Below are 26,391 nucleotides of genomic sequence, written 5' to 3'. Positions count from 1 at the left end.
TTTATTTGACAGAGATCACAAGTAGGCAGAGAGGCAGGCAGAGAGAGAGGAGGAAGCAGGCTCACCACAGAGCAGAGAGTCTGACTCGGGGCTCAATCCCAGGACCCTGGGATCATGACCTGAGCCGAAGGCAGAGGCTCTAACCCACTGAGCCACCCAGGGGCCCCACGAGTTATTTTTTTCCCCTATTTTTGCTTGTCTCCCCGCCTACTTTCACCTGCTTTAAGGCTACCCCTTCCCCACTGTGATGTCGCATGTGCCAACCCCTGGGTATCCACCTGTCCACATTTTCTGCATGCTTATACAATCATAAACGCATATTCACACACATAGGATGTCAATCTATTGCATGGGAGTCAGTCTTGCCCACTCAAGAGCCATACTTTTGCTTCCTTCCTCTCCCTTGAGGCTGCCTTGCTGACAATTTATTTGCTCACATGTGGGCAAATATCTGTTGGACTGAAGGAAAGGCACCCATATTTTAGCCAACAAATCCTGGTTTGGTTTTAAAAAGACAATTCCGTTCTTCTTTTACTTTGTTTAGGGATGAACATGTAGCTCAGTTCTGGTCCATAAGAAGTAAGGAGGGGCATCTGGGTGGTTCAGTGGGTTAAAGCCTCTACCTTCGGCTCAAGTCATGATCCAGGGTCCTGGGATCGAGCCCCGCATTGGGCTCTCTGCTCAGCAGGGAGCCTGCTTCCCCCTCTCTCTCTGCCTGCCTCTCTGCCTACTTGTGATTTCTGTCTGTCAAATAAACAAATAAAAATCTTAAAAAAAAAAAAAAAGAAGAAGAAGAAGAAGAAGAAGAAGAAAAAGTAAGGAGAACTCTGGAATAGATTACTTTCTTTATATGAGGAAAGGTAGTATGATTGCTGGATTCCACAGTGGGCTCACCTGAGATTCATGGGCCTGAAGACTAATTGAGAATCAAATATGTCCATTAAAATACCAGCGGATTTTGTTTTTTCTCCAAAATTGACAAGTGTAAGCTAAAATATATACGGAAAGGCAAAGGAACTAGAATAGTCAAGATAAACTTGAATAAAAAAATTGGAGGACGTACACTTCTGGATTTCAAAACTTTAAGTATAAGTATTAGTAATCAAGTGTGGTATTGATCAAAGGAATAGAATTATGATTTCAGAAATACAACCCTACATATGCAGCCATTTAATTCTTGACAAAGGTGCCAATGCAACTCAATAGAGGAAAGAAAGCTTTACAGTAAATGGGGACAAAGGAACTTTTTTAAAAAATGAAATTTGAACCCTATCTTACATATTAATTTAAAATGGACCATAGACTCAATATGAGCACTAAAACTTCAAATAAATCTTCCAAAAGGAAACATGAAGGATATCTTCATGATTTCAAGGCAGGCAAAAGTTTCTTAGGCAGAATACAAAGAACCACAAAAGAAAAAATTAACAAATTTCACTCCATAAAAATTGAAAACTTCTAGAAACTTCTAAACTTCTAATCATGAGGTAGTAACAAGGTCCAGGATTACCCTTCCACCATAAAACAAACAAACAAACAAAAACAGAAAACTGGAAAACATACGGGAAACAAAACAATACTAATATAATATATAATATATATATATATAATATATATAATAATAATACTAATATACTAATATAAACCACAATATATTGTGAGTTTATGTAACATATGTAGAAATAAAATATAAAACATTAAGCACAAGGATGGGAGAGGACACAGGTTAAAAGTAAAAAGATGGGGGGGCTCCTGGGGGGCTCAGAGGGTTAGGCCTCTGCTCAGGTCATGATCTCAGGGTCCTGGGATTGAGCCCCTCTTCCCTCAGGCTCTCTGCTCAGCAGGGAGCCTGCTTCCCCCTTTCTCTCTGCTTGCCTCTCTGCCTACTTGTGATCTCTGTCTGTCAAATAATAAATAAAACCTTAAAAAAAAAAAAAAAAGTAAAAGGATGGAAAATATATGTCATGCAAATACAAACCCTAAGACCAGAGAGGTTATATCAATATCAGATGAAACAGATTTCAGGGTAAGGTCTATTACCAGACAAAAAAGGAAATTTTCCTAAGGAAACAGGTCAATTCATCAAGGGAAAATAATAACCCTAAATTTGCACTAACTGAATAACAAAGATCCAAAACACATGAAAGAAACTACTGACAGAACTGAAAAGAGAAATAGAAGGGGCACCAGGGTGGCTCAGTTGGATGAGTGACCAACCCTTGATTTAGGCTCAGGTCATGATCTCAGGGTCTTGACATTGAGCCCCATGTCAGGCTCTGCCTTGGCCATGGAGCCTGCTTAAGATTCTCTCTCTCCCTCTGCCTCTGCCCCTGCCCCCACTGCACTGGTGCTTACTCATGTACTCTCCCTCTCTCAAAATAAGTAAATAAATAAATAAATAAAGATAAAATACATTTTTGAAAAAGAAAAGAGAAATAGACAAATCCATAATCACAGGAAAAGATACCAAATCTCCTCTCTCAGTGACCAAGAATAAGTAAACAGAAAATGAAGAGATAAATACTTAAACAATACTATCAACTACCCGGACCCAATTGACATTGATAGAACACTCCATCCAACAACAGCAGAATAAACATTATTTTTAAGTGTACATGGAACAATCATCCAGATAGACCATAGGCTGAGGAATAAGACAAGTCTCAAAAAAGTCAAAAGGATTGAAATCACACAAAGTCTGATCTCTGGCTACAGTGGAATAAAATTATAAATGAATAACAGAAAGATTTTTTTAAAGATATTTAAAATACTTTTTAGACTTAAAGTTATTTTTTAAATAATACATTTCTAAAAAAATGTGGGATAAAAGAAGAAATCATAAAGGAAATTGCAAGATATTTTGAAGTAAATGGAAATGAAAAGCACAACATATTAAGTTTTGAGAGGGAAATTTAAGGTGTAAAATGCTTAAATTACAAAAGAAAAAAACACCTCAAATTGGTGATCTAGACCTCCAAACTTAAGAAACTAGAAAAGTAAATTAAATACAAAGCAAGCAGAAGGAATAAAATAAATAAGGTACTAGTGAAAATGAATCAGAAAGCATACACAAAGTAGGATCAATCAATAAAATCAAAAGTCGGGGGCGCCTGGGTGGCTCAGTGGGTTAAAGCCTCTGCCTTCGGCTCAGGTCATGATCCCGGGGTCCTGGGATCGAGCTCCACATCAGGCTCTCTGCTCAGCTGGGAGCCTGCTTCCTCCCCTTTTCTCCCTGCCTCTCTGCCTCCTTGTGATCTCTGTCTGTCAAATAAATAAATAAATAAAATCTTTAAAATTAAAAAAAAAATAAAATAAAATCAAAAGTTGGGGGAGCCTGGGTGGCTCAGTGGGTTAAGCCTCTGCCTTCGGTTCAGGTTATGATCTCAGGGTCCTGGGATCAAGTCCTGCATTGGGCTCTCTGCTTAGCAGGGAGCCTACTTCTCCCTCTCTCTCTACCTATCTCTCTGCCTACTTGTGATCTCTCTCTGTATGTCAAATAACTAAATAAAATCTTAAAAATAAATAAATAAAAATAAAATCAAAAGTTGTTTCTTTGAAAAGATCAACAAAACAAACTTCTAACTACACTGAATAAGAAAATTTTAAAAAGAACACACAAATTACCAACATCAGGAATGAAAAAGGAGACATCACTACAGACATTAAAAGGACAATAAGAGGGTTGCCTGGGTGGCTCAGTCGGTTAAGTGTCTGCCTTTGGCTCAGGTCATGATCCTATAGCCCTGGGATCAAGCCCTCCATCAGCCTGCTCTCCCTCTGTCCCTTCCCCTGCTTGTTCTCTCCCTCTCTGTCAAATAAATAAATAAAATCTTTAAAAAAATTTTTTTAATTAAAAAATAAAAGGGCAATAAGAGACTAGCATAAAAAACTGTATGACAGTAAGTTATCAACCTTTAAGCAGACAGATTTCTCAAAAGATACTAATTATCAAAACTGACCCAACAAGTAGAAAGAACATTTGAAGAGCCCTGTATCAATTTAAAAAATTAAGTTATGAATATAAAACCTTCTCAAAAATAAAGCATTAGGCCCAGATGGGTTCACTGGTGAATTCTAACAAAATCTTAATGAAGACATAATACGGATTCTACACAAACTCAGAAAATGGAGAAAGAAGGAAACTGCTCTCAACTCATTTGATGAAGACAGGCTCCTCAGACATCAGAACCAGTACAAGGGAAACTACAGACCAGTATCACTCATAAACGTAGAAGGAAATATTCTTGACAGAATCTCTACAAATTGAATTCAGCTCAGGGCATGATCTCAAGGTCCTGGGATGAACCCCCTGGGGCAGGCTCCACACTCAGCAGGGAGTCTGCTCAAGGATTCTCTTTTTTTTTTTAAGATTTTATTTATTTATTTGACAGACAGAGATCACAAGTAGGCAGAGAGGCAGGCAGAAAGGGTGGGGGAAGCAGGCTCCCCACTGAGCAGAGAGCCCACTGCGGGGCTCAATCCCAGAACCCCGAGATCATGACCTGATCCGAAGGTATAGGCCCAACCCACTGAGCCACCCAGGCATCCCTGCTCTAGGATTCTTTCTCTCTCCCTCTGCTCTTCCCACTGCTTGTGTGCTCCCTCTCTCTAAAACAAATAAATCTTTTAAAATTAAAAAAAATAATAAAATAAAAACAAAATGAAACAACCTCTCAAGAAACTAATAGAAGGGAACTTCCTCCACCTGTTATAGGGCATCTATGGAAAACCTATAGACAATGACCTAGGTAATGGGGAAAGAATGTTTGCCTCTAAGATCAGACACAAGATACTCTCACTACTTTTATTCAACATTTTGCTGGAGGACTGGTGAGTGCAGCAAGAAAAGCACATAAAAGACATAAACAGTGGTTGGGAAATATAAATAAACTGTCTTTATTTTCACAAGACATGATTGTGAACAAATGACCACCAATATGCATATGTAAAAACACTCAACCTCGGGGCCAGGTGTTACACTCTAGGGGAGTAGTTCCAGGAGAAAAGAACTTCTGCTTTTGTTTACCATGGTCTCCTAAACACCTAGCACAGTGCCCATCATAGAAGCAGTCATATTTATTTCATGAATGAATGAATGAAATGCATGGGCAAATGTTAGACTGGGGTGGTTCATTTCACTTCAGCCAAGACTTGATTTTCATAACTTTCAATTTTGGAAAAGATATCTTAGATAACAATCTTAAGTCAGAAAGGAAATAACAAAGAAAAAAAAAAAACTGTCTTCCTTTATCAGTTACTTGTGATGGTTGATTTTATGTGTCAACTTGCCTGGGCCACAGAATGACCATGTTAAATGTTACTTCTGGATGTGCCTGTGAAGGTGTTCCTGGAGGAGATCAGCGTTTGGACTGATGGAATTGGTAGAGTGGATTGCCCTCTCCAGTACGGGCGGGCATCTTCCAGATCTGTTGATGGCCTGACTAGAACAAAAGGTGCAAAAAGGAGGAATTAGCTCCTTTTCTCCTGCCTTAGTGCTGGAGCTTGGACACCTCAGCTCATTTTCTCCTGCCCTTGGATTGTAATTTATACCACTGGCTTCCCTGGTTTTCAGGCCTTGGTCCGGGGCTGCAAGCTTTCTTGATTCTCCAGCTTGCAGATGGCAGATTCTATACACACACACACACACAAAGGGTATATATATATAGAGAGAGAGAGACAGAGACAGAGATTAGAATATATAAATATTTTAAATATATATATAATCCCAATATACAGAAAGCACATAGAACAAGAGAATTAGATTATTATAAATTATATATTATAATTATTAAGTATACATAATTATGTATTATAGTTATATATTATTAAAGATAAAAATTATATATTTATATATAATCCTAAATTATATTAAAATTAGACACATTAGAATATATATATATATATTCTGTGTGTGTGTGTGTTTAGTCTAATAGTTCTGTTTCTCTAGAAAACCCTGATTAATAGATTACTCTTATGCTATGTTTACTATCATAGCTAAGATTGTCAGTCCAAACATTATAGGTTTGCTGCACACTCTTCTGTAGTTCCTTTTTAAAGGAGCTCACTCCTTCTGATTACAAAAGTAATACATGCCTTCTGTTGGGAGTCTAAAAAATGCTGAAAAATTAAGAAGGAAATGAAGATTCCCTAAAATCCCATTGTCCCAACCGCTACTAAGCTCTTCCTCCTTCTAGTTCTTGTTTTCCTCATAATCTGTTCCACTAATTTGGCATCCTACAGGCATGGAGACAGAGATTGACATGAAAAGGAATCAGGTGGGTACCTTAGGGACAGAGGGGGACATCCATGTGGAATTTTCCAACAGGAAATGCAGCCATAAACTGAGAGATTTCCAGTCCCTATGTGGGGAGGGAGAGGGATTGCATAGGTATCAGATGAAATCTCAGGAAGGGGAGGAGGCTAGCCAGAGAAGAGAAGCAGACCAAGAAGAAAAGTCTCTTACAATGTAATTAATTTATACTCGCTCCAGATAGCATATGGAATAAAGCATTAGAAAGAACCTATTTTCTCTTGAATTCTTTTTTTTTTTTTTAAAGATTTTATTTATTCATTTGAAAGAGAGAGAGACAGAGAAAGCTCAAGCAGGGGGAGCAGCAGGCAGAGGGAGAAGCCAGCTCTCCACTGAGCAGGGAGTCTGATGCAGAGCTTGATCCCAGGACCCTGGGACCAAGACCTGAGCCGAAGACAGAGGCTTAACCCACTGAGACACCTAGCCGCCCCTCTTGAATTCTTATCTATAAATGTTTTCCTAGGCTCTTCAGGAGATGCTTTCTGTATTCTCTATACCTATGGACTGTGGCCAGCATTCCTTTCAAGAGAAGAACAAGTTGACATGTGAAGGACACAGAATTAACCAGAATTATTACTTACTGAATGCCATCTTTTCCTTCCTCTGAATATTGATTTTACCTGCTCTTTAAAAAATACGAGTTTGTTTGGAATGGCTTTTCAGAATTATTTTCACACCCACATTAAGAACACATGAATCCGCTTAAATCTATGTTCTCTGAGACAAGGCAAGTTTGCAAGTCGATCAAATTGTCTTGCTGAGTTTGATCTGTTGCATGCACGTATCATCCTCCAACCATCTTCTTCATAGGCTGCATTCCTACTGTATCAAGGTCTGCTCACAAAGGATAGCCCTCCTGAGTTTTTGTCATTTGCCAACAATTTCCTGTTGGAAGATTTGACTTGTCTGCCTGAGCAGATCAAGAAAGAAATCCACTCACAGCTGTAAGAATGGCTGCCACGTGTCCCCAAGCAGAGAGGAGTTGCCATCTTCCAAAGAGAAAAATGGGAGAAAATACCGCCAAGGCACCCACGATCTCGCTGATAACGCAAGTTCCCCAAACAACTTGTTTAAAAGACTTCCCGAACATGAGCAACGTAAACATGAACAACCCCATCCAGCAATGAACCTTCTAAATCTAAATTCTTTTTTTTTTTTTTTAAGATTTTTATTTATTTATTTGACAGACAGATCACAAGCAGGCAGAGAGGGAGGCAGAGAGAGAGAGAGAGGAGGAGGCAGGCTCCCAGCTGAGCAGAGAGCCCAATGCGGGGCTCGATCCCAGGACCCTGGGATCATGACCTGAGCCGAAGGCAGAGGCTTTAATCACTGAGCCACCCAGGCGCCCCTAAATCTAAATTCTTTACCTCAAGCACGAGAATCATAGAAACCAAATCTTCCCCCTTATGCATTCAAATCTCAGTAGGATGGTGCACAGAAAATGTTCTCTGTCAGGCCCTCAATCCAACAGTCATTCTAGGGCCCAATCGCCACAATGCATTGGATCTCAAAACAACTTTTTTAAAGATTTGATTTATTTATTTGACACACACATACACACAGAGAGACAGAGAGGGCACAAGCAGAGGAAGCTGCAGAAGGAAAGGGAGAAGCTGGTTTCCCGCTGAGCAGGAAGCCCCACACCAGGACCCTGGCTGGGATCATGAACTGAGCCGAAGGCAGACGATTAACCAACTGAGCCACCAAGTGCCCCAAGAACTTCATCTTCTAATGCAATGTTGATAGTCCTACAAATGACAACTCTTATGGAAGCAAAATGGGTTTAAAGAAATGGTAATAGTAGCTCAAATGAGAGAGAAACAGGTAGTAATATGAAGTAGATAATGGGTGGGCCTGAAAAGAATATTTGGGATCAGGGTGCCTGGGTGGCTTAGTGGATTAAGCCTCTGCCTCCGTCCGGTTCAGGTCATGATCTCAGGCTCCTGAGATTGAGCTCCGCATCGGGCTCTCTGCTCAGCCAGAAGTCGGCTTCCCTCTCTCTCTCTGCCTGCCTCTCTGCCTACTTGTGATTTCTGTCAAAAAAGAATATTTGGGATCAATTTTGTTTGTTCCTGCAGCAAATAATTAAGACTACGTTTCTCTCATTTTAAAAGACACAGGCAAAAATCGACAAGGCAAGAAACAAGTGTTGGAGAGGCTGTGGAGAAAGGGGAACCCTCTTACACTGTCGGTGGGAATGCAAAGTGGTATAGCCACTTTGGAAAACAGTGCGGAGGTTCCTCAAAAAATTAAAAATAGAGCTACGCTATAACCCAGCAACTGCACTATCGGTATTTGCCCCAAAGATACAGATGTAGTGAAAAGAAGGGCCATCTGTACCCCAATGTTCATAGCAGCAATGGCCACAATAGTCAAACTATGAAAGGAGGCGAGATGCCCTTCAGCAGCCGAATGGATAAAGATGTGATCCATATATGCAATGGAATATTACTCAGCCATCAGAAAGGATGGATACCCACCATTTGCATCGATGTGTATGGAACTGGAGGGGATTATGCTAAGTGAAATAAGTCAAACAGAGACAGACAATTAACATATAGTTTCACTTATTTGTAAAACATAAGGAATAGCATGGAGGACATTAGGAGAAGGAAGGGGAAAATGAAGTGGGGAAAATCAGAGGGGGAGACAAACCATGGAAGACTATGGACTCAGGGAAACCAAGTGATGGTTTCAGAGGGGGAGCAGGTGAGGGGGATGGGTGAGCCCAGTGATGGGCATTAAAGAGCGCAGGGATTGCATGGAGCACTGGGTGTTATATGCAAACAACGAATCATGGAACATGACATCAGAAACGAATGATGTACTGTATGGTGATGAACATAATAAAAAAAACTATTAAAAAGTAAATAAAAAAATAAAAGACACAGGCGTACCCTTCCTTCGTCCTGCAGCTTTCTCTTGATGCCGTTACAACCTGCCTTCACAGCCAAGTGTCCGTGAAATATCTCCTTTTGCCTTCCCCTCTTGGATGCACGTCAGTCTGGCTTCTGTCGGCACCCACTCCTGCCAGCGTTCCCTCCTGGGATCCTAGATGCTGTCAGGTACTTTCCAGTCCGTGTCTTGCCACCTGCCATCTTTAGCACGAGGCAGGGCTGACCTGGTCTCCTGGTCTCTTCTTTCTCAGCTTCTTCTCCCAGCTTCTTCCCCCTTCCAGACCTCTGTTCCCCGCCTGCTTTCCCTATTTTAGATCTTCCCACCCCTGGCTGTGCGCTAATGACTCCCAGGTCTCCGCTTGCTCTCAGCCAGCTCTCCAGGCTCCACAGGTGTTTACCCAACTGCCTCCTAGACATCTTCACTGATGTGCCCCTGGGGCACCTCGAACTCCACCAGCCCCAGAAGGAACTCTTGTGGCTCTGGGCATGTTAATAGAATCGGGCCTCACTTCCTCAACTATGAAACAAGGCATTACTGATAGCCACCTCAAACAGAAGCCTGTTACAGAGATTAAATAACACGGAATTGTGTATTGCATAGACTCCAGCACATGGTAAAGAATCTACAAGTGTTTACCATCATTCTACCTTCACTCAAACCCATTCCTTCCTCCCCATAGTCCCCAAATTGACTTACAAATCCACCACACACAGCTCTCATCCAACCAGAACCTTGAGCAGGCTCCTTGACAACTCCCTGTTCCTCAATCTGTCATTCTGTCCCAGGCAGTTCATTCTACTTCCTAAAAATCTGACCTTGTCTTTCCTGCTCCACTCTGTTGCCTTAAGTCCCCGGTATCCCCTGGGGCTTAGAGCCATGCTTTCCCTGACCTCACTCTTGCTGCTACACCTTCGTTCTGAAAGAGCACAGGGCATGACACCACCCTCCCCTTAAAACCTGTCTGTCTCCCCACTGCCTCAGGGACAAAATCCAAACTCCTTGTAAGCCTACAGAGGATCTTCAGTACCTAGTCTCAGTCACTCCCTCTGAGTCCACCCCAGCCCCTAAGTTCCGCGGGTCCTCCTCAGGGGAAGGGGATGGCAAAGTACTCATCAGGCTCAATCACTCCACAGCTTCTTCTCCAACAGCTGCTGCTTCTTCCAGATTTACCCTGGGGGCCACTTCCTCTGAGAAGCCTTCCTGGACGTCTAGTCGGATGGGTATCTTTCTTCTTTGTTCCCCTGGGTCTCCGTCCTTAACATTTATCATGCGTTAGGTCTTATCTGCTCATTTATCTTTCCTCCCCACTAAACTGAGTGGTCTGCCGGCAGAAAGATTGCCTTTTACTTCCATATCCCCAGAACCTAGCAGAGTCGCCAGCCAGCACACAGTTGGTACTGGAGGCACGTGAACCGGGGCAAAGGGCTTCCACCAAAAAGGAAACGTTTGGGGTAATCTGCAGCAAGGGTTAGCGAATCCCGCGACAGAGGGCTTCACCGGGGTTCCTTCGAGTACCCACTGCCTGCACGTCCTTCTCAGGGCTTCACTCTCGAAGTTAGAGCAGGCAGGGCTGCACAGGAAGAGGCTGCACGGGCGCCAGCAAATGCACGCTCAGCGGGCTGAGGTTAAACCCTGCGCCCTTTGTTCCAGGCAGCGGAGAGCAAGTGGGTCCGTGCCCGCCCTCCCGCCCGGGCCGGGTGCAGGGCCTGCTTGGGCAGAATCGCACAAAAACGCACCGGGGAACGCCGCGTCGGGCAGGGGCGCGCGTGTGCGCGGGCCCTTTCCGTGCCAGCCTCCCGACTCCGCGGCCCCGCGCTCCCCAGAGCCCTCGCCGGGGCCCAGCCTCACTGCCCCGCTGTCTCCCGGGCCAGCCGCCACCGCCGGCGGGAAAGCGCCGGGCGTCCCGGCGTCACGCGCCAGCAGTCGGGCGCCCGGCGCGCGGGACGGGGGCGGGACGGGGGCGGGGCCAGCACGCCTGAGGCGGGGCGGGGCGGGGCGGGAGCCGGGCACAGGAAGCGCTGGGAGGCCCGAGCCGTCCCAGGGTGCCCCGCGCGGCGTGGACTCGGGCCGCTGCCGCCATCCCGCTGGCGAGAGGGAGAGAGAGGCCCGCCCGCTCGCCGGTCGGGCCAGTGTGGGCTAGTGCGTGAGGGCGCGGGGGGCCGTGTCAGCGAGACGCAGAGCGCAGCCGCCACCGCCAAACGGACATGTTGGAGCCCAGCGCCGCCGCCGCCTCCTTTTCCTCATCCTCCGAACGGGACTGAGAGGGGGCCCGCCACCCTCCGCCTCTGCCGCCCGCCCCGCCGCCTCGGCCGCAGCCTCTTCCTGCCCGGCCTCTAGCTCCGCCGCTCGTCGCTTCCCACCGCCCCTCAGGCCCGGCCGGTTCCCCGGCCCCGCTCCGCCGCGGCGCGAGGTCTATGTGACCGGCGGGCCCGGAGCAGCCGCCGCCGCAGCGCGAACATGGACGCCGTCAACGCCTTCAACCAGGAGGTGAGGAGTGCTCCGGGCTGGGGGGTGCCGGGCCTGCCGCGGGAGCCGGGGCTCCGTTTCTCCCGCCGCCGGAGATTTAAAGCTTTGGTCGGGGTGGGGACGCTTCCTGCCCGGGTTCCGGGGCGGCGGGGCCTGCGCGGAGCGGCCTGTGGTCCGGGAGAGGTCGCGGCGGCCACGGGAACCGACCCTATACCCCTCCCCCATCGCCCACCCCCGGGCGGCGACCTCGGGCTGCTCCCCTCGCCCCTTCCGGCCTCCCCCAGCCCGCTTCGGCGCTGCTACCTCTAACTTCGCCCTCTTTCAGGTCCAGGCTCTCTCGCTGTCTGCTCCCAGCCCCGTTACTGGCTTCGCAGTGCCGGGAGCCAGCAAGGGGCTAAGAAAGAAGCGCGGGCGGGCGTGTGGGGTTGGGGGCGGGGGAGCGGGAGCATCTGCCGGTCGCTGGGCTGGCGGAGCGGCGGCCTCGGCTCTCCTGTTGCTCAGGCCGAGTCTCGGCGGCGGCTGGACTCTGATCCCGGGTCGGGGAGGAGGAGTTGGAGAGGGTGTTCATCCTCTTCTCCCGGGATGCACACACTTAGGAAATGGGGTTCCCAAATGAAGAGGGGTGGCTCTTTATCACTTCCAGTCATGAACGCAATCCTCTTAATGGACTCCGTGGCCCCAGCGTGACACCTAAAAAGTTGAATGGGAGAGGAGTACTTGGTCCGCCTCGGTCCGGTAGAAAGTCGGCTTTGGCCTCCAGTCCCCCACCCTCGCACTTCTTCCGCGGTAGTTAATTCGCGGCTCCCTTCTAGAGGAACATTTACATGTGAAAACCTCCCAAAACCAGGAACAAAGCTGCCTGCCGCCCTAAAGCGCTGTAGTTTGATCTCAAGTCATTCCAGGTGCTCTTTTTGGGGCATAGAGTCCACACGTCTTCTTCAGAATGACTTGGGTGGAGGGGACTTGACCATTTAAAATGCAGGTACGGAATGGAAACTGTTGTCATGTGTTGAATTGGATTATTTTCCTTTTCCAAACACTCGAGATAAACCCAACATTGAAAAAGTCAGATGTAGTTCTGTAGCTCTAGACGTCTTGATACGGCGTTAAAAACTTGTATCTCACAATAAGATTTTGTAATTTCACTTGTAACAGAATTGACGTGCGATAATTTTCCTTTAGATTTGCAGTGCCGTAATAGCGGTAATATGGGATCCTCCAGTAACACTGCATGTAGGATCTTTTATTGCCTTACACATTATCCTAGAAATGATTTGTCTTCAACCGATGAGTGCATAAAATGTCTTAATTGAAATAGCGACTGGCGTTGGACAGTGGGATGATTTTCAGAATAACGAGATAATATTTGCTAATGTTTGATGGCTAGAGAATTTGTGATAATGCTCCAAAGATTTCAGGTTTGGAAGTTGACTTGGTTTCCTGAAGGCAAAATTCACTGGAATGTTGGCTCTTTGAGGGCAGGGAGCTTTGTTCTTTCCTCCTCCCTTCAACATAGGAGGCAAATAATGGTTGAATGCATGAGAATTTTACCAATGGTACGGCAGTTTTTTAAAGATTATACATACATTTCTTTTCCAAGATGAACGAAGAAGGGGATTTTTAATCGGAAGTATTTGATTCTGAGTTAAACAAAGTGGAAGTTGACATTAAGCAAAATATCTTATGCTCTGGAAAAGTGTGAGCAGAAGTTTTTACTCTGAAAAACCAAAATAAGGTGTAGCAGTGACTTCTCAAAAAAGGAAAATGGTGTTTTAACCTTTTTAAAATGTACAAGATGAGAATTTTCCTGTCATTTTTCACCTTTCTGCTCAAATTTTTATTTCCATTCCTACTCTTTATGAACTCCAAATTACGTTATGTTAGGTGAGTGTTGCCAGTTTTAACTTTCTTCTGAAGAAACTTTCTGGAGAAATTAAAATTCATCCTCTTGTGCTGTTTGACTTGCAGTACTTCTCAGTTATTTCTCCCCACTCATGAAATGTTATTGGTTAGTTTTCCTGTAACCTCAAATCTCCCAAGTCTTAACTTAGTTTTATAAACTTTTAAGTATGTGCTCCGCTACAAAGCTGTGTCCTGAATACTGTGGAGCTACCAAGGATCTCTGTCTCTTAGGAGCCTGATGGAATAGAGGACACAAGACTTATGCAAATAATTTTAACATGTGATAGAATAGCTTCCTTTGGGGCCCTTAAAAAGGTTGACTATGGTGGGATCAGCAAAGACTTGGGAAGAAAAGGTGGAGTCAGTTTTAGGATTTCAGAAGGTGTAGAAAGTGAATAGTAGTTTGATTCCAAGTGCTACTGGAAAGTAAAGGTGGTTAAGTAATTTGGGGCCTGACAAGTTTCATGTCTGTCTTATGTGTTTAAGTTCCACTTTTAGGCTCTGGGTAAGCTGAAGATTTTAAGTAGTGAGGTGATATAATTAAGAAAACTGCTTGAATTGTATATATATTGTAGAAGGCAGAGATTTGAGGGAGATGGGCATTTTGAGGACGGAGGTAGAGTAAAATCTGAACTTGGCACATCTGTAGTGGCAGGGAGAGGAGGGGAAGGATATGGACCAGAGGAGTCCATGCACCTGCCATCTGAAAGGGTTATAAGCACCTCTTACCCCCACATTTTGGGCGCTGGGAAAGTGGTGATGCTACTTACACAAGTCAAGGAGTCATCAAAAGCATATTTAGTGGAAGAGGAAATATGTTTGGGTTTTGAACAGGTTGAGTTTGAGATTGAGTGGAAAAGTCATGTGGAAATTTTTGGCAAGCAGTTAGTTGGGCATGTAGGACTCAAACTCGGAAGCAACCAAGAAATTGAGGAAGACATCTGGGAGTCACTTTCAGATGTACCCTGGAGAAAATTGAGGGGGGGGGGGTGCCAGGGTGAGAAAAGGAATTAATATTTACTAAGCATCTCTGGTGTATCAGGCATTTTATAAATACATATCTGATAGTCTCACAACCTTGCATAGACATCCACTTATAGATGAGGTAACTGATTTTCAAAGAAGTTAAATAATAATTGGCCCAGGGGCATATTGTTAGCTAATGGTAGAGCTGGGATTTGAATGCACATCTCCTCATCTTAATTGTTGCCTAAAGATAATATTTTGTATAATACCGGGGGAGTGGTTAGAAGTTAAGACTTAGGGAAAAAGCGACCTGTACCCCTGGGGCAAATAATACATTATATATTGATAAAAAGAATTAACAAAAAATGTAAAAAGAAAAGACTTTTAAAAGCTACTAGAATTTGAGAGTAATGGGATCTGAAATAAGGTTGAATGGTGTTAAAGGAGGTAAGGAAATAAAGATCACAAATGAAGTCTTTTTTAGAAGTTTGGTTCTGAGGGATTTAAGGACAAAGTTGCTTCAAGAATGAAGGGAAAGAAGTACAGTTAACAGTGTAGTAGACACTTATGCTAGGCCATTTGTATGTTTATATAGCATATATGTGATCTTAGCTTAATAAGTAATGTTGAAGCCCTGATCTCAGATGGGAGTAGAAGTTTGAGCATGTTGGGGGAGGGAAAGTGTAGAGTAGTACAGTTTAAAAATAAGAGGGCTTGCTTAGAACACAGTTGTGGATAAAAGGAACGGTACAGATCAGCACAGGTAAAAGAGGTCCGTATTTCTGATACAGGAAGGAAGATAAAAAGAATGAAGTTATTAAAGACACCCATTAAACAGAGGACTTTTATGGTGAGGCAGTTTGTTAAGTGTTGTTAAAAAATGTTGTAAAAAAATGAGTGACCAATTATAGCTAATACTTAATTGTTTTCTCCTGTGTTTATATACTCCTCAGTGTGAAGAGTTTGGTATTTTGTAAGCTCGTTTAATGAATAAAAGTTATAGATTGGATTTTTTAATACATTGATTTCATTTTTAGCCTTTAACCAATCTCTCTAATCCCAAGAAAGAGTGTATTTTGGGAGGGGAGCATCATCTGTGATTTTAAGACTTTTAATTAGGGGCAGCTGGGTGGCTCAGTCGGATAAACACCAGACTCTTGATTTTGGCTCAGGGTCCTGAAATCAAGCACATTGGGCTCAAAGCTCAACATGGAGTCTGCTTGAAATTCTCCCTTTCCCTGTGCTCCTCCCCCCACTAGCGCAGGCACCTGTGCAGGCTCTCTCTAAAATAAAATCTTTTTTTTTAAAAAAGACTTAATTAAAATATAAAAAAGTGCAGAGATGATATAACAAGAATGGACAGTTGTTACTGTTATAAGTGTTTTTAATTTAAACTTAAAATACTTTGCTCCTGCAGATGCAATCAGAATGAATTTTAGTATCAATCTGTGGTACATAAGTAATACATAATCTGTATTTTGATATCTGTAAGTGGTATATTGTACATATTTGTGGGGTTTTTCCCCTCAGACATTGTTAATATTAAGATCTCATTCTAATGCTGGGTAGTGTGCTGTCATTTGAATAAACCATGTTTTATGTATCTGGCTCCCCAGTTGATGAACATTCAAGTTGCTTCTCAGTTGTTGCTGACAAACACTGCAGTAAACTTTCTCAAACATGTCTGTATTGTACAAGAGTTTCTCTGGGACAGCTGTTCTCAGGACTACAGAGAGCTTTTGTATCTGTGGCTGATATCGTACATATATATATCATATATCTTTGGGATATTTATCATTTTAGAAATTTAGTCTGAGAAATGCATTTATTGTAATAACAAACCCATTATATTTTAACATATATTTACCATTTTAAATGAAAAAGTGTTTCCCCCAGAAAATGAGAAGTGACATTGTTTTACATTTTGCAAATCTCATTTAAACTTTGGTTTATAAACCTGGATTCTCATATGTACTTCTTTATTCAGTCTCTTCCAATTAGACACATCAGGTAGCCTCTGGAAAACTTTGCTGTACACTTGTGAGAAAATGAATGAAGGGGGCAAGAAATGTTTTAGTATTAAAATGAAAACGGTTTTTACCTCACAGACCACTGAAAGGAACTCAGACCCCCAGGGATCCGCAGACTATTGTTAGAGAACTACAGCGCTGAGTTCCTGAGGTTAGGGTTAATACTGTGTTGGAAATGCAAGAAGAAAATACGAGAACTTTGGCATTCATTTTTATCTTTAAACTCAGACTAATTAAGTTTTATGAATATTTTATGTATGAATTTACATTGATGCACTTAACCACTGGGTTGTCAGTCTTGAACCACCACGTTATCCTGAAGGAGGAGTTGTGTTCCACATCTCAGTGGGGAGTTGCCACCCCTTTGTTTTCCCACTGGAAATTTTTGTGTATGAACTGTTGTATGTTTTACCTACTGATTTCTACGTATGATTATCTTCCAGAATTTAAATCATATGAAGATACTTTAAGTATTTTTTTTCTTTATCTGTTAATGTTCGTCTTCACTTGTTTTTGATCATTCCCTCCTTGGAGAGGTTTGTCTAAAGCAGTGGATAAAGAGTTGACACAAGATTCTTACTGTGTGGAGGAGACGTAGAGGACCAGGCCACAGTTGAAGTAAAACTGGAGGTTTTTTTCCTTGACTCATTTGATCATGTTACGCTGCTACCACAGGAGTTTTAGATATTAAAAGTTCTTGTGGTATTCCTCTGCTTTTTCTTGACTCTCAGAGAATTGCTCATCTCCAACAACGGTAGAGGTCTGGCCTTACGGTGAGTGTAATAACGCTGGCTCTTCAGAGCTTTCTGTTGCAGCATTTATCACTGATGTTCTTTTTGAAAATGTCTCCTACCCTAGAAGTCTGGCCTTTCATTTAGTATTATGTTTCAGAAAAAATTACATGGATGCATGATAAGGAACTTCAGAGAAAAATTGGAATCCTAGAAAAGTTGGCTTATAAATCTTGTGAAACAATTCAGAACTTAAAACTACGTGGCAGAAAATTAACAGATGGTAGTTGGTATTGGGGTAGGGTTTTTTTTTGCCAGATAAAAATTGTAGGTTCTCTGCCATGGAACCTAAGTGAATATAACTTACTTCAGCATTCCAGGTAACTTCTGCACACATTGAAATCTTGTTTTAAATATATTTTAGTAACATGGTAGGAAAAAAGTTGTTACAAACATGATGAACCTTAGTATTATTCATAACATTTGTTGAGATAATATGCCAGATTTTTTTTTTTTTTAAGCATACTTCAGAGCAACAGCATACATCTTTAATGATGAGCTAAAAACAAGCTACACTACATTATTGGCTATATAGAATAAGCGGTGTACCCATTATTGGTTCAAATTTTTGGTAACATTGGTTGATTAATACTCTGTTCCTATGGAACAAGAAAAAGTAGAGTTTGGTAGGACTAGGCCTTTAAATGATCTGTTGAAAGTTTAGACTTGAAGAGACATGTCTACATTTCTTTGTTAATACCACATGTGACTAACAGTGTACTACCATGATTTTTTTTGGAAAACTGTTAAGATTTCACAAACAGTATTATAATTTTATTATACCCTGGTCACCTTTGTCCTATTAAATATTTGCATGGTTTATTGATTACATTTCATTGCTGTATATCTAAAGCTCCTTACTGGTGCTTGTGAAGGCATAAGTATAGAAACTTTGATATTTCAGTGAAACACATTGTATTGACTTCTAATGAATTCTGCAAGAAATCCAATGTAACTCTACAGTGAAGTTAAGAATTAAGAAGCTAAGGTTTAGATGGAGTCACAGGGTGGGGGGTGGGTGGGTATTGGTGACAGCAGGGCTTAATGAAAAGTAGAGAGCCATCCAAGTTCTTCTGAAAGTTATCATTTGTGTTTGGATAATTGGTGATTTTGGTATAAACCCATGTGGGTCAGTAGTCCTAGTTGGGAGAGACTGTAGAGCAGTGGCACGCCTTGCATAGGTGACATCCAGAGCACAGTTTTTCTTTTTAATAGATCCCTTTTCTACAACAAAATTTATTCCAGAAACAATCATGAGAATGGCCAAGAAAAACCTGAACTTTATGCCCATTGCAAATATATATTACAGTGGGAAAGGTTAATATTTTTAAATTGCATTGATACTTTTTTTTTGGGGGGGAAAAATAGAAAAATTTGCCTACATACGGTCTGTCATAATGACTTACTAGGATATTCCAGTTTCTTTTCAATCATTACCTTCTACGTATTTATCGGTGACTGTCAAGGTGATCTTCAACATATTTGTGTTCATAGACCGTTATAGCCCGTTTGATCAGTCTTCACCTGTAATTGAAGAACACTTTTATTGGTTTTAATTATGAAAAGTTGTAAGTAAAGCAACAGACATACACTAGTTAAGGAGTCTTAAACATAAGTTATCTTTGGTTAGAAATTTAGGGGAAAAAACCACTTCACAATAAATTCTAGAAATCTCGAATGTCTTTCTTCCACATTGATTGTAGTGATTTTCAAATATCTCCTCAGCCCCCCAAAAATTAAAAATTCACTGAAATGTTTCCACCAAAAAATTGAGTATAGATTTCTTATAGTTAAACATTCTTTAAATTATCTGTAAATGTCTGCTTCCTTACATTTTGTTGAGTAGTAATGGCATTCTCCGTGATTTTTATTCATGGATCTTCAAGCTCTGTATTCCGCTATACCTTTGTTCAAGGCTGATACTGGCTGTTTGTAAATATTTATACCAGAAAAAAAGATCTCAGAAAGGAGAATTGCATTCAGCTATCGTATTTTGAATGTACTCTTTAACTACATACACACTCGTATATGGGAACCATAGGATTGGAGAAACAAACTGAGCCTGAGTGCAGGCTGTGTACACTAAATCTCTTTGTAGTGACTCTCCAAATGAACAGGTAGGGCGAATCTGCATTTTTGGGGCACTGACCACATAACTGGGGGATTTCCTAATGAATTCCCACTTAGAGTAGACGGCTTAGTAAAGGACATGTAGTAAAAATGTATAAATTTGATGCTTACATATTGTTGAAACTTAACAGTAACCACAGCAATAGATTGAAACCTAAACATCTCAATCAACATGTGTTTGGAGAAGGAATATTTTATACCTGATATTATTTAGAATTGCTAGTGCTCAGTGATGACAGAATGATTTCAGTCAGTTTTATTACTGTGCTTAGAGTCTTCAGAGACAATTTACCCACTGACTGCTTGACCTGTGTTAGTTTCTCCCATTGTCCCATTGTCGGTGCTGTTAGCAATAGTGGACCAACTCTGTAGTCTCTCAATCTCCCTCTGCAGTGTTTTTAAGATATCTTTATGCATTTCTTCATGAGTATTCTACTTTCTTCCCTCCTTTTGACTTTGTCAGAGCTGAGTTTTAGCTGAAGTGGAATTATATGCTGCTTAAAGGAAGCCTATAATATGGAATTTACAGTAATAAGTCCTTTAAGCCTTTAGGAAGCATAAAATACTCTTCAGACTTCAGTGGCCATATATCACCTTATTCACCTTAATTAAGAAATGCTGAATGATAAGTTACTTTGGAAAGGAGAGCCAGGTTTGGGGTTCATTGGAGATATGTTCAAATCTTTATAAAGGCTCTAATTATTGATTAATACCAAAAATGGGCAAATTCATAGAGACAGTAGATTATTGGTTGGTGGGAGGGAGGAATGGGTATAGAATTTTTTGGAGGGGATCAAAGTATGCCAAAACAAAATAATGCTGATGGCTGCCCAACTCTGAATATAGTAAAAAAGCAACAACAACACTGAATTGCATACTTTAAAGGGGTGAGTTTTATGGTATATGAATAGGAAAACATTAGTTTTTAGCACATGATTTCCATTATTTTGTTGCTTGATCTGATTTTCTTTCCATTGAAAACAGTCCCTAGTAGCTGCTGAGTGGCTCTGTAAATTATTTTGTTGATCTTGAGTTCTAAGTTTGTTTTATAGGATATCTTTAGTTTTTACATGCTATTTTAAGAAGTAATCCAGTGGGGACAGTCCAGGGGAAGGATAGGAAAGGAATCCTGCATTTGCTCCTTAACTACCAGCCAGATGCCAGCTAATGGGCTAAGAGTATTTTTTATAGGTGTGTCTTTCCATTCTTTTCATTTTGAAGTTAGGGAAATAGAAGAGGTGGTGTGAATTGACCAAGGTCACACCAGGTAATACGGCAGTTCTGAGACTTTTCTGAGTATTTTTAAGTACCCATCTGAGCCCAGTCCATAGCCCCACATGGTTGCGCTGGAGATTTTTAAGCAGTGGCTCTTTGTCTGCTGGAGTGTTTATGAGGGGAGAGGGCTCACTAACAACTTTTTTACATTATACTATAATGTATACTTCTGGAAGGATTTGTAGAAGTTTAAGAATAATGAAGTTTGATAAGTTTTTGAGTCATGCATAGATACTCCATATTTAAAACTTAAATGCACTTCTAGGCATTTATATTTCTTTTACTAATTTATATTCACAATTAAAATTTTAAATTGAGGATTTTATAAATTTTAACATTTTCATTTTTAGTCCCATACTTGTGCATAAATCCATTCATCACAACTTTGTGGAGAGAACTGGTTATAAATGAAATACATTAAATATGGGATAATTTTTCTTTTTTTCTTCTGAATCAAATGATTTTATATCCAGGAACTAATTTTATTTCTTCAGTTGAAGTCTAGGAGAAAATTATTTAATTCACCAAAAAATAAATAAATAAATAAATAAAAATCCCCCCCCCCCCCCAAAGATTTGATTTATATGAGAGAGTGAGAAGAGAGAGCAGGGGCAGAGGGAGAGGGAGAACAGGCTCCCAGCTGAGCAAGAAATCCCTTGTGAGGCTCAATCCCAGAACCCTGGGATCATGATCCCAGCTGAGCATGGACACTTGAACTACTGAGCCACCCAGGCACCCCTCACAAAACTGTTTGAAGACAATTTGGGGGTGGGGGACTACACAAAGTTCACTAGTGTGAGGCACAGTAAAAGTAATTTTGCAATCTGGAATCTGCTAGTAGAACAATGACATAGAGAAAATATTTGCCATTTCTTAAAATCACCTTCTGGCCTATTTCTTGATCAAGTGAAAAGAAGTGGAGGATTGATTGGAGTTCAGTGAACCAAAATGTAGCTAAGGACTAAAAAAATGACCTGTTGTCCTGAGCTGGAGCTGAATGGGTTAAAAGCCCTGCTAAAGAGACACAGCCTTGGTTCTAAAGTGGGAAATTTGAGTGAGGGGCTCTTGGTTGTTGGCTGGGTCAGTTGAGCATGAGACTCTGGATCCTGGGTGGGGTGTAGCACCAGGTTGGTGTAGAGATTACTTGAAAAAAAATTGGGGGGTAAAGGATAGATTCTTGGAAATTCTAGCAGAGTTACTCTTAAGTGAAGAATTAATTAAGGGCATACTTTACAGAGTAAGTTGTGAGAAATTAACTACTTAGACAATTAGTTCTGCCAGCAGCAAAGGGTGACAAATAGGGCTTGGTGATATAATTAAAAAGTGTGGAATAATGCAGAGGATGTTTAAACTGATAGCCATGCTCTGTTTTCTTTCTTTTTTCTTTAAGATTTATTCATTTATTTTAGAGAGGGAGAGGGAGATAGAGAGGGAGACAGAGTCCCAGGTGGACTCTGCACTGAGGGCAGAGCGGGTTCAAGACCCTGAGATCATGGCTGGAGCTGAAAGCGAATTGGACACTCAACCAACTGTGCTACCCAGATGCCCCTGCCATATTCTCTTTTCTTTCTTTTTTTTTTTTAAGATTTTATTTATTTATTTGACAGATCACAAGTAGGCAGAGAGGCAGGCAGAAAGAGAGGGGGGAAGCAGGCTCCCCACTGAGCCACCCAGGCACACCCATACTCTCTTTCCTTAATGCGCACAGAAATAATAAGTAGTCAACTCAAAAATAGTTTCATAGTTAATATTCACAGTTTTTATTTGCACTTATAGGTGTGTATTTTGTAAAGCATTACTCCAAATTCTGGAACTAAAACTTGGAGAGTTTGTAGGAGGATATAGTAAGGTAAAGATATAGGAAAATTATGAAAATTTTTTTTGAACTTGAGAATATTCTGTGCAGCTGTGTTGCTTGTAAAAATATCTGGTTAGGATAAAAAAGAAAAAGAAAAAACCCCAAATCTTGCCATTTACGACGACGTAGGTGGATCTAGAGGGTATTATGCTAAGCAAAATAAGTCAATCAGAGAAAGACAATTATCATATGATCTCTGATACAAGGAACTTGAGAGGCGGGGTTGGGGGGGGAATGAAACAAGATGGGATTGGGAGGGAGACAAACGTAAAAGACTCAGTCTCAGGAAACAAACTGAGAGTTGCTGTGGGTAGGGGGGAGGGATGGGGTGGCTGGGTGATGGACATTGGGGAGGGTATGTGCTGTGGTAAGTGCTGTGAATTGTGTAAGACTGATGATTCACAGACCCCTGACGCAAATAATACATTATACATTAATTTTTTAAAAAAGAAGGAAAGAAAATATCTGGTTTAGGGATCTTTAGAAATCTGAAAAGTGAATTTTGTGGAGAAATAAATGGAACGATTTTCTAGTGTTTAAGTCAAATGAAAGATTGCTTAGTAGGAGCAGGGAGACCATGGTTTCTTTTTCCTGACTTTTTGTTTCAATGGCCTTGTAAATTTGCTCCATCTTAGGAATAGTTTGTGTTAATGCCAGACTGTCTTGTCTCTCTATACCTTCCTCTAAGCAGGTTGAAAATTGGCTACCATTGGGGTTTCAAAGGGCTTCTGACTCTATGGAAAGTAAATAGAATTTGCTTGGCAGTAAAGTATGTCAGTAACTAAAGGGATACTTTCTTTAGTGTGCAGAGATCAACAAAATACAAAGATAGTGATTTCTCAAATTTGAGTTTTATATCCACAAGGGCATCAGGTATTATAAATATTTAAAGGGGCAAAATTTTAAATTTATTTTTAAAAATGTTTTAATAATTTTGAAAAATTTTGATAACTCAAGGTTGACAAGGTTCAGTCCATGAATAAGCTATATCTGATAATGATGGTTCTGTATATTATTTTATTATACTTATAATCAGAAGTTGGGAAGTGCATTTTTGTCTGATTTTGAAAATCAATAGATTTTAATCTCTTCCCCTTCAAAATTAATGCAAGCTATATAAACTTAAATTAGGAAAAAAGAAACTACCATCCCACTGAATACCATTAATATTTTAGGGTGTTTTAGTCTTTTTCCCCCTCCACTTGTGTTTGGAAATTTTTATACGGTTACCAGATCAAAATTTTTAGTAAGTTATTTTCTGATTTTAAAATAGTCATTATGGAAGATTGGAGCATGTATTATTGTTTTAGATAAATTTCTAGAAGTGGTATTGTTGGCTTAAAAGATAAGAAATTTTTTTTTTTCAGTTCTTGATACATAGCTTTAAATTTTAAATTTCTTCCTGAAATTAAAACTCCCCAATTAGGTCTCATCAGCAGAGGGCTCTGTTTGCTTGATGCCAAGCCACATTCATGCCAGTAGACAGCTGAAGAATTGTGTCTCATTGTTTTACTTTGTGCTTCTTTGATTATTGGTAAAGTTTAGCTTTTTTTCTATGTTTATTAATTGGCTGTTGCAGTATCCTTTGTTAATTGAGTTACTTTCCTCTACATATTTTTCAGTTTCACCGTCTTACTGTTTGCATATGTTCTACTTTCAGGTAAAACGGCATCGTTGGTAGAATGGCATTGTACATGTGATTGGTTTGCAACTCTCTGTACCTGTCAACCCATCATGTCGAATTGCCCAGTACTAAGAAAGTATTAGATTAAAGATTTTATTTATTTATTTGACAGAGATCACAAGTCGGCAGAGAGGCAAGCAGAGAGAGACAGGGAAGCAGGGTCCCTGCTGAGCAGAGAGCCTGATGCGGGGCTCGATCCCAGGACCCTAAGATCATGACCTGAGCAGAAGGCAGAAACTTTAACCCACTGAGCCACCCAGGCGCCCCAAGAAAGTATTAGTTTGAACAGACTTTTGATACAGTGTACTTAAGGCATAAAGTGAAATGCCATGTAAAAGGAGCTGTTAACTATCCCTTTCCTAATTGTTCCAGCAGTATTTTATGGGGTGGTCTTCCAGCTGTAATTAGATGAACAAAGCATCTTTGCAGAAGAAAGTGATTATATTGAGTCAAATGAATGAAAGAGGAAGAAAGATTAGAATTAAATGCTTTGATACCTGCATCTATTAGGAGGGAGATTTGACTATCAGCTTGTCACTTTAAGTGTACATACTTCCTTTTAGAAGGATTCATATCTTTTCTTCAAAGTTTGTAAATAAGTATTAATAACGCCAGTTTAAGGCAGAATTTGTCATCTTGGAGAAGATAATAGCAAGGAAGGATACTGCATATATAATCAGTATGAATCATTATAAAATAAATTTGAGGAAGGCACATTTTTTAAAGTTCAGGGGGAAAAAGTTAGAGGTAAGCATTCCATTGGAAGATTCCTAAAGGAAACATTGAGGGATTAGGTACTAGTAGAATTATTTAGGCTAATATGGTCTTCTAATTCTTTTCACTGCTTTGATAACTCTATTTCAAAGAACAGGAAAAGGTATACTCCAGAAATCAAAGACTCAGTGCCAATAGCTTTTATCTTTGCTGGTTCTGTTACTAGAAATTTCTAAAATACTCAGAGCCAGAACAGGTTCACTAACAATTCATAGCAGACCAAATTAAACTTTTTTGTGATGTGTGTTTTACCTAGTGAGGACTATAAACTAAGTATTTCAGAAAGATATGTGTCTTGATTTCATCATGAATACGTTAGAAAAATAAAGGCAGGATAAGAGTATTGTTAAGTCGATTTTAGCTGACAGACACTGATGACCCAGTGTCCAACTTGGGTCATCCCCCAAGTAGGTCCTGTTCTTACTAATTTTTAAAAAACCATTGAGTTGGAAGAAATAATATAAAGCACATTCATGAAAGTTCATGAAATTTATAAGCTGATTGGAGTCGCTGCTTCATCAAGTAGCAGAAAATTATTTCCAGATGATCTAAGTAGATTGAAAGGACTGTCAGAAAACAACAAAGTCAACGTGAAGATCTAGTTTTGATAGAGATTCCATTGAAAACAGTTTGAGGGTTTTGGTTTGTTATAGATGTGGGTTAACAAAAACACATAAACTATTTTTTTTGTTGTTTTTTTAAATATGTTCTGGGGTCCCTGGGTGGCACAGTCAGTTAAGCACCTAACTCTTGGTTTTGGCTCAGGTCATGATCTCAGTTGAGGTCTAGCCCTGTGTCTGGGTTCCGAGCTCAGCAAAATCAACGAAAGTTTCTCTCTCCCTCTTCCTCTGCCCCGTCCTGCCCACATGTGGTCTTTCTCTCTCAAATTAATCTTTTTAGGAAAGAAAATTCCTCCCCCATCCACTTTAGAATTCTAGAACCTTATTATATTGCCTTACTTTGCAGATCTGATGGGGTTAAGGATCTTGGAATGGGTTAATTGTCCTGAATTATCTAGATGAGCACAATGTAATCCCAAGGGTCATTATACAAGAGAGGGAGTAGAGTCAAGAAAGTGATGTGACAGCAGAATCACAATCCTCAAGTCAGGGAGGAGAAGATGCTACCATCTTGGTTTTGAAGATGGAGGAAGAGACAGACCATGAGCCGAAGGAATGTTGGCACCCTTGGCTTGGAAAAGCCAGGGAATACATTCTGCCCTAGAATCTCCAGAAGGAATATAGTAGCCCTGCCAACGCCTTGCATTCAGACTAGGGAAATTCTGACCTCCAAAACCATAAGATGAA

The 26,391-nt window shown here is 41.0% G+C and overlaps 1 protein-coding gene and 1 long non-coding RNA gene across 5 annotated transcripts in view; one reads left to right on the top strand and one right to left on the bottom strand.

Moving 5' to 3' along the window:
- The window catches only part of LOC131825304 (uncharacterized), a 31,158-nt gene extending 18,947 nt beyond the window's left edge, over positions 1 to 12,211 (bottom strand). Inside the window, exon 1 of one of the 2 annotated variants that reach the window (XR_009351193.1) lies at positions 11,978 to 12,211. This is a non-coding gene — a long non-coding RNA (uncharacterized LOC131825304). The remainder of the gene's footprint in view (positions 1 to 11,977) is intronic. The other variant, XR_009351192.1, reaches the window with a different exon arrangement.
- SCAF4 (SR-related CTD associated factor 4) overlaps positions 11,237 to 26,391 on the top strand; it is a 71,492-nt gene continuing 56,337 nt past the window's right edge. For 2 of the 3 annotated variants that reach the window (XM_059164579.1, XM_059164578.1), the window contains exon 1: positions 11,238 to 11,695. In XM_059164579.1, the coding sequence (XP_059020562.1) occupies positions 11,666 to 11,695 (30 nt within the window). In that variant the 5' untranslated portion in view covers positions 11,238 to 11,665. Of the gene's footprint in view, positions 11,696 to 26,391 lie in introns of all 3 variants that reach the window. The other variant, XM_059164581.1, reaches the window with a different exon arrangement.

Source organism: Mustela lutreola, chromosome 2 (genome assembly GCF_030435805.1).
Source record: "Mustela lutreola isolate mMusLut2 chromosome 2, mMusLut2.pri, whole genome shotgun sequence".
Classification (NCBI taxonomy): Eukaryota; Metazoa; Chordata; class Mammalia; order Carnivora; family Mustelidae; genus Mustela; species Mustela lutreola.
Note: the sequence above shows the minus strand (reverse complement) of the source record. Positions and strands in the feature narration are given on the sequence as shown.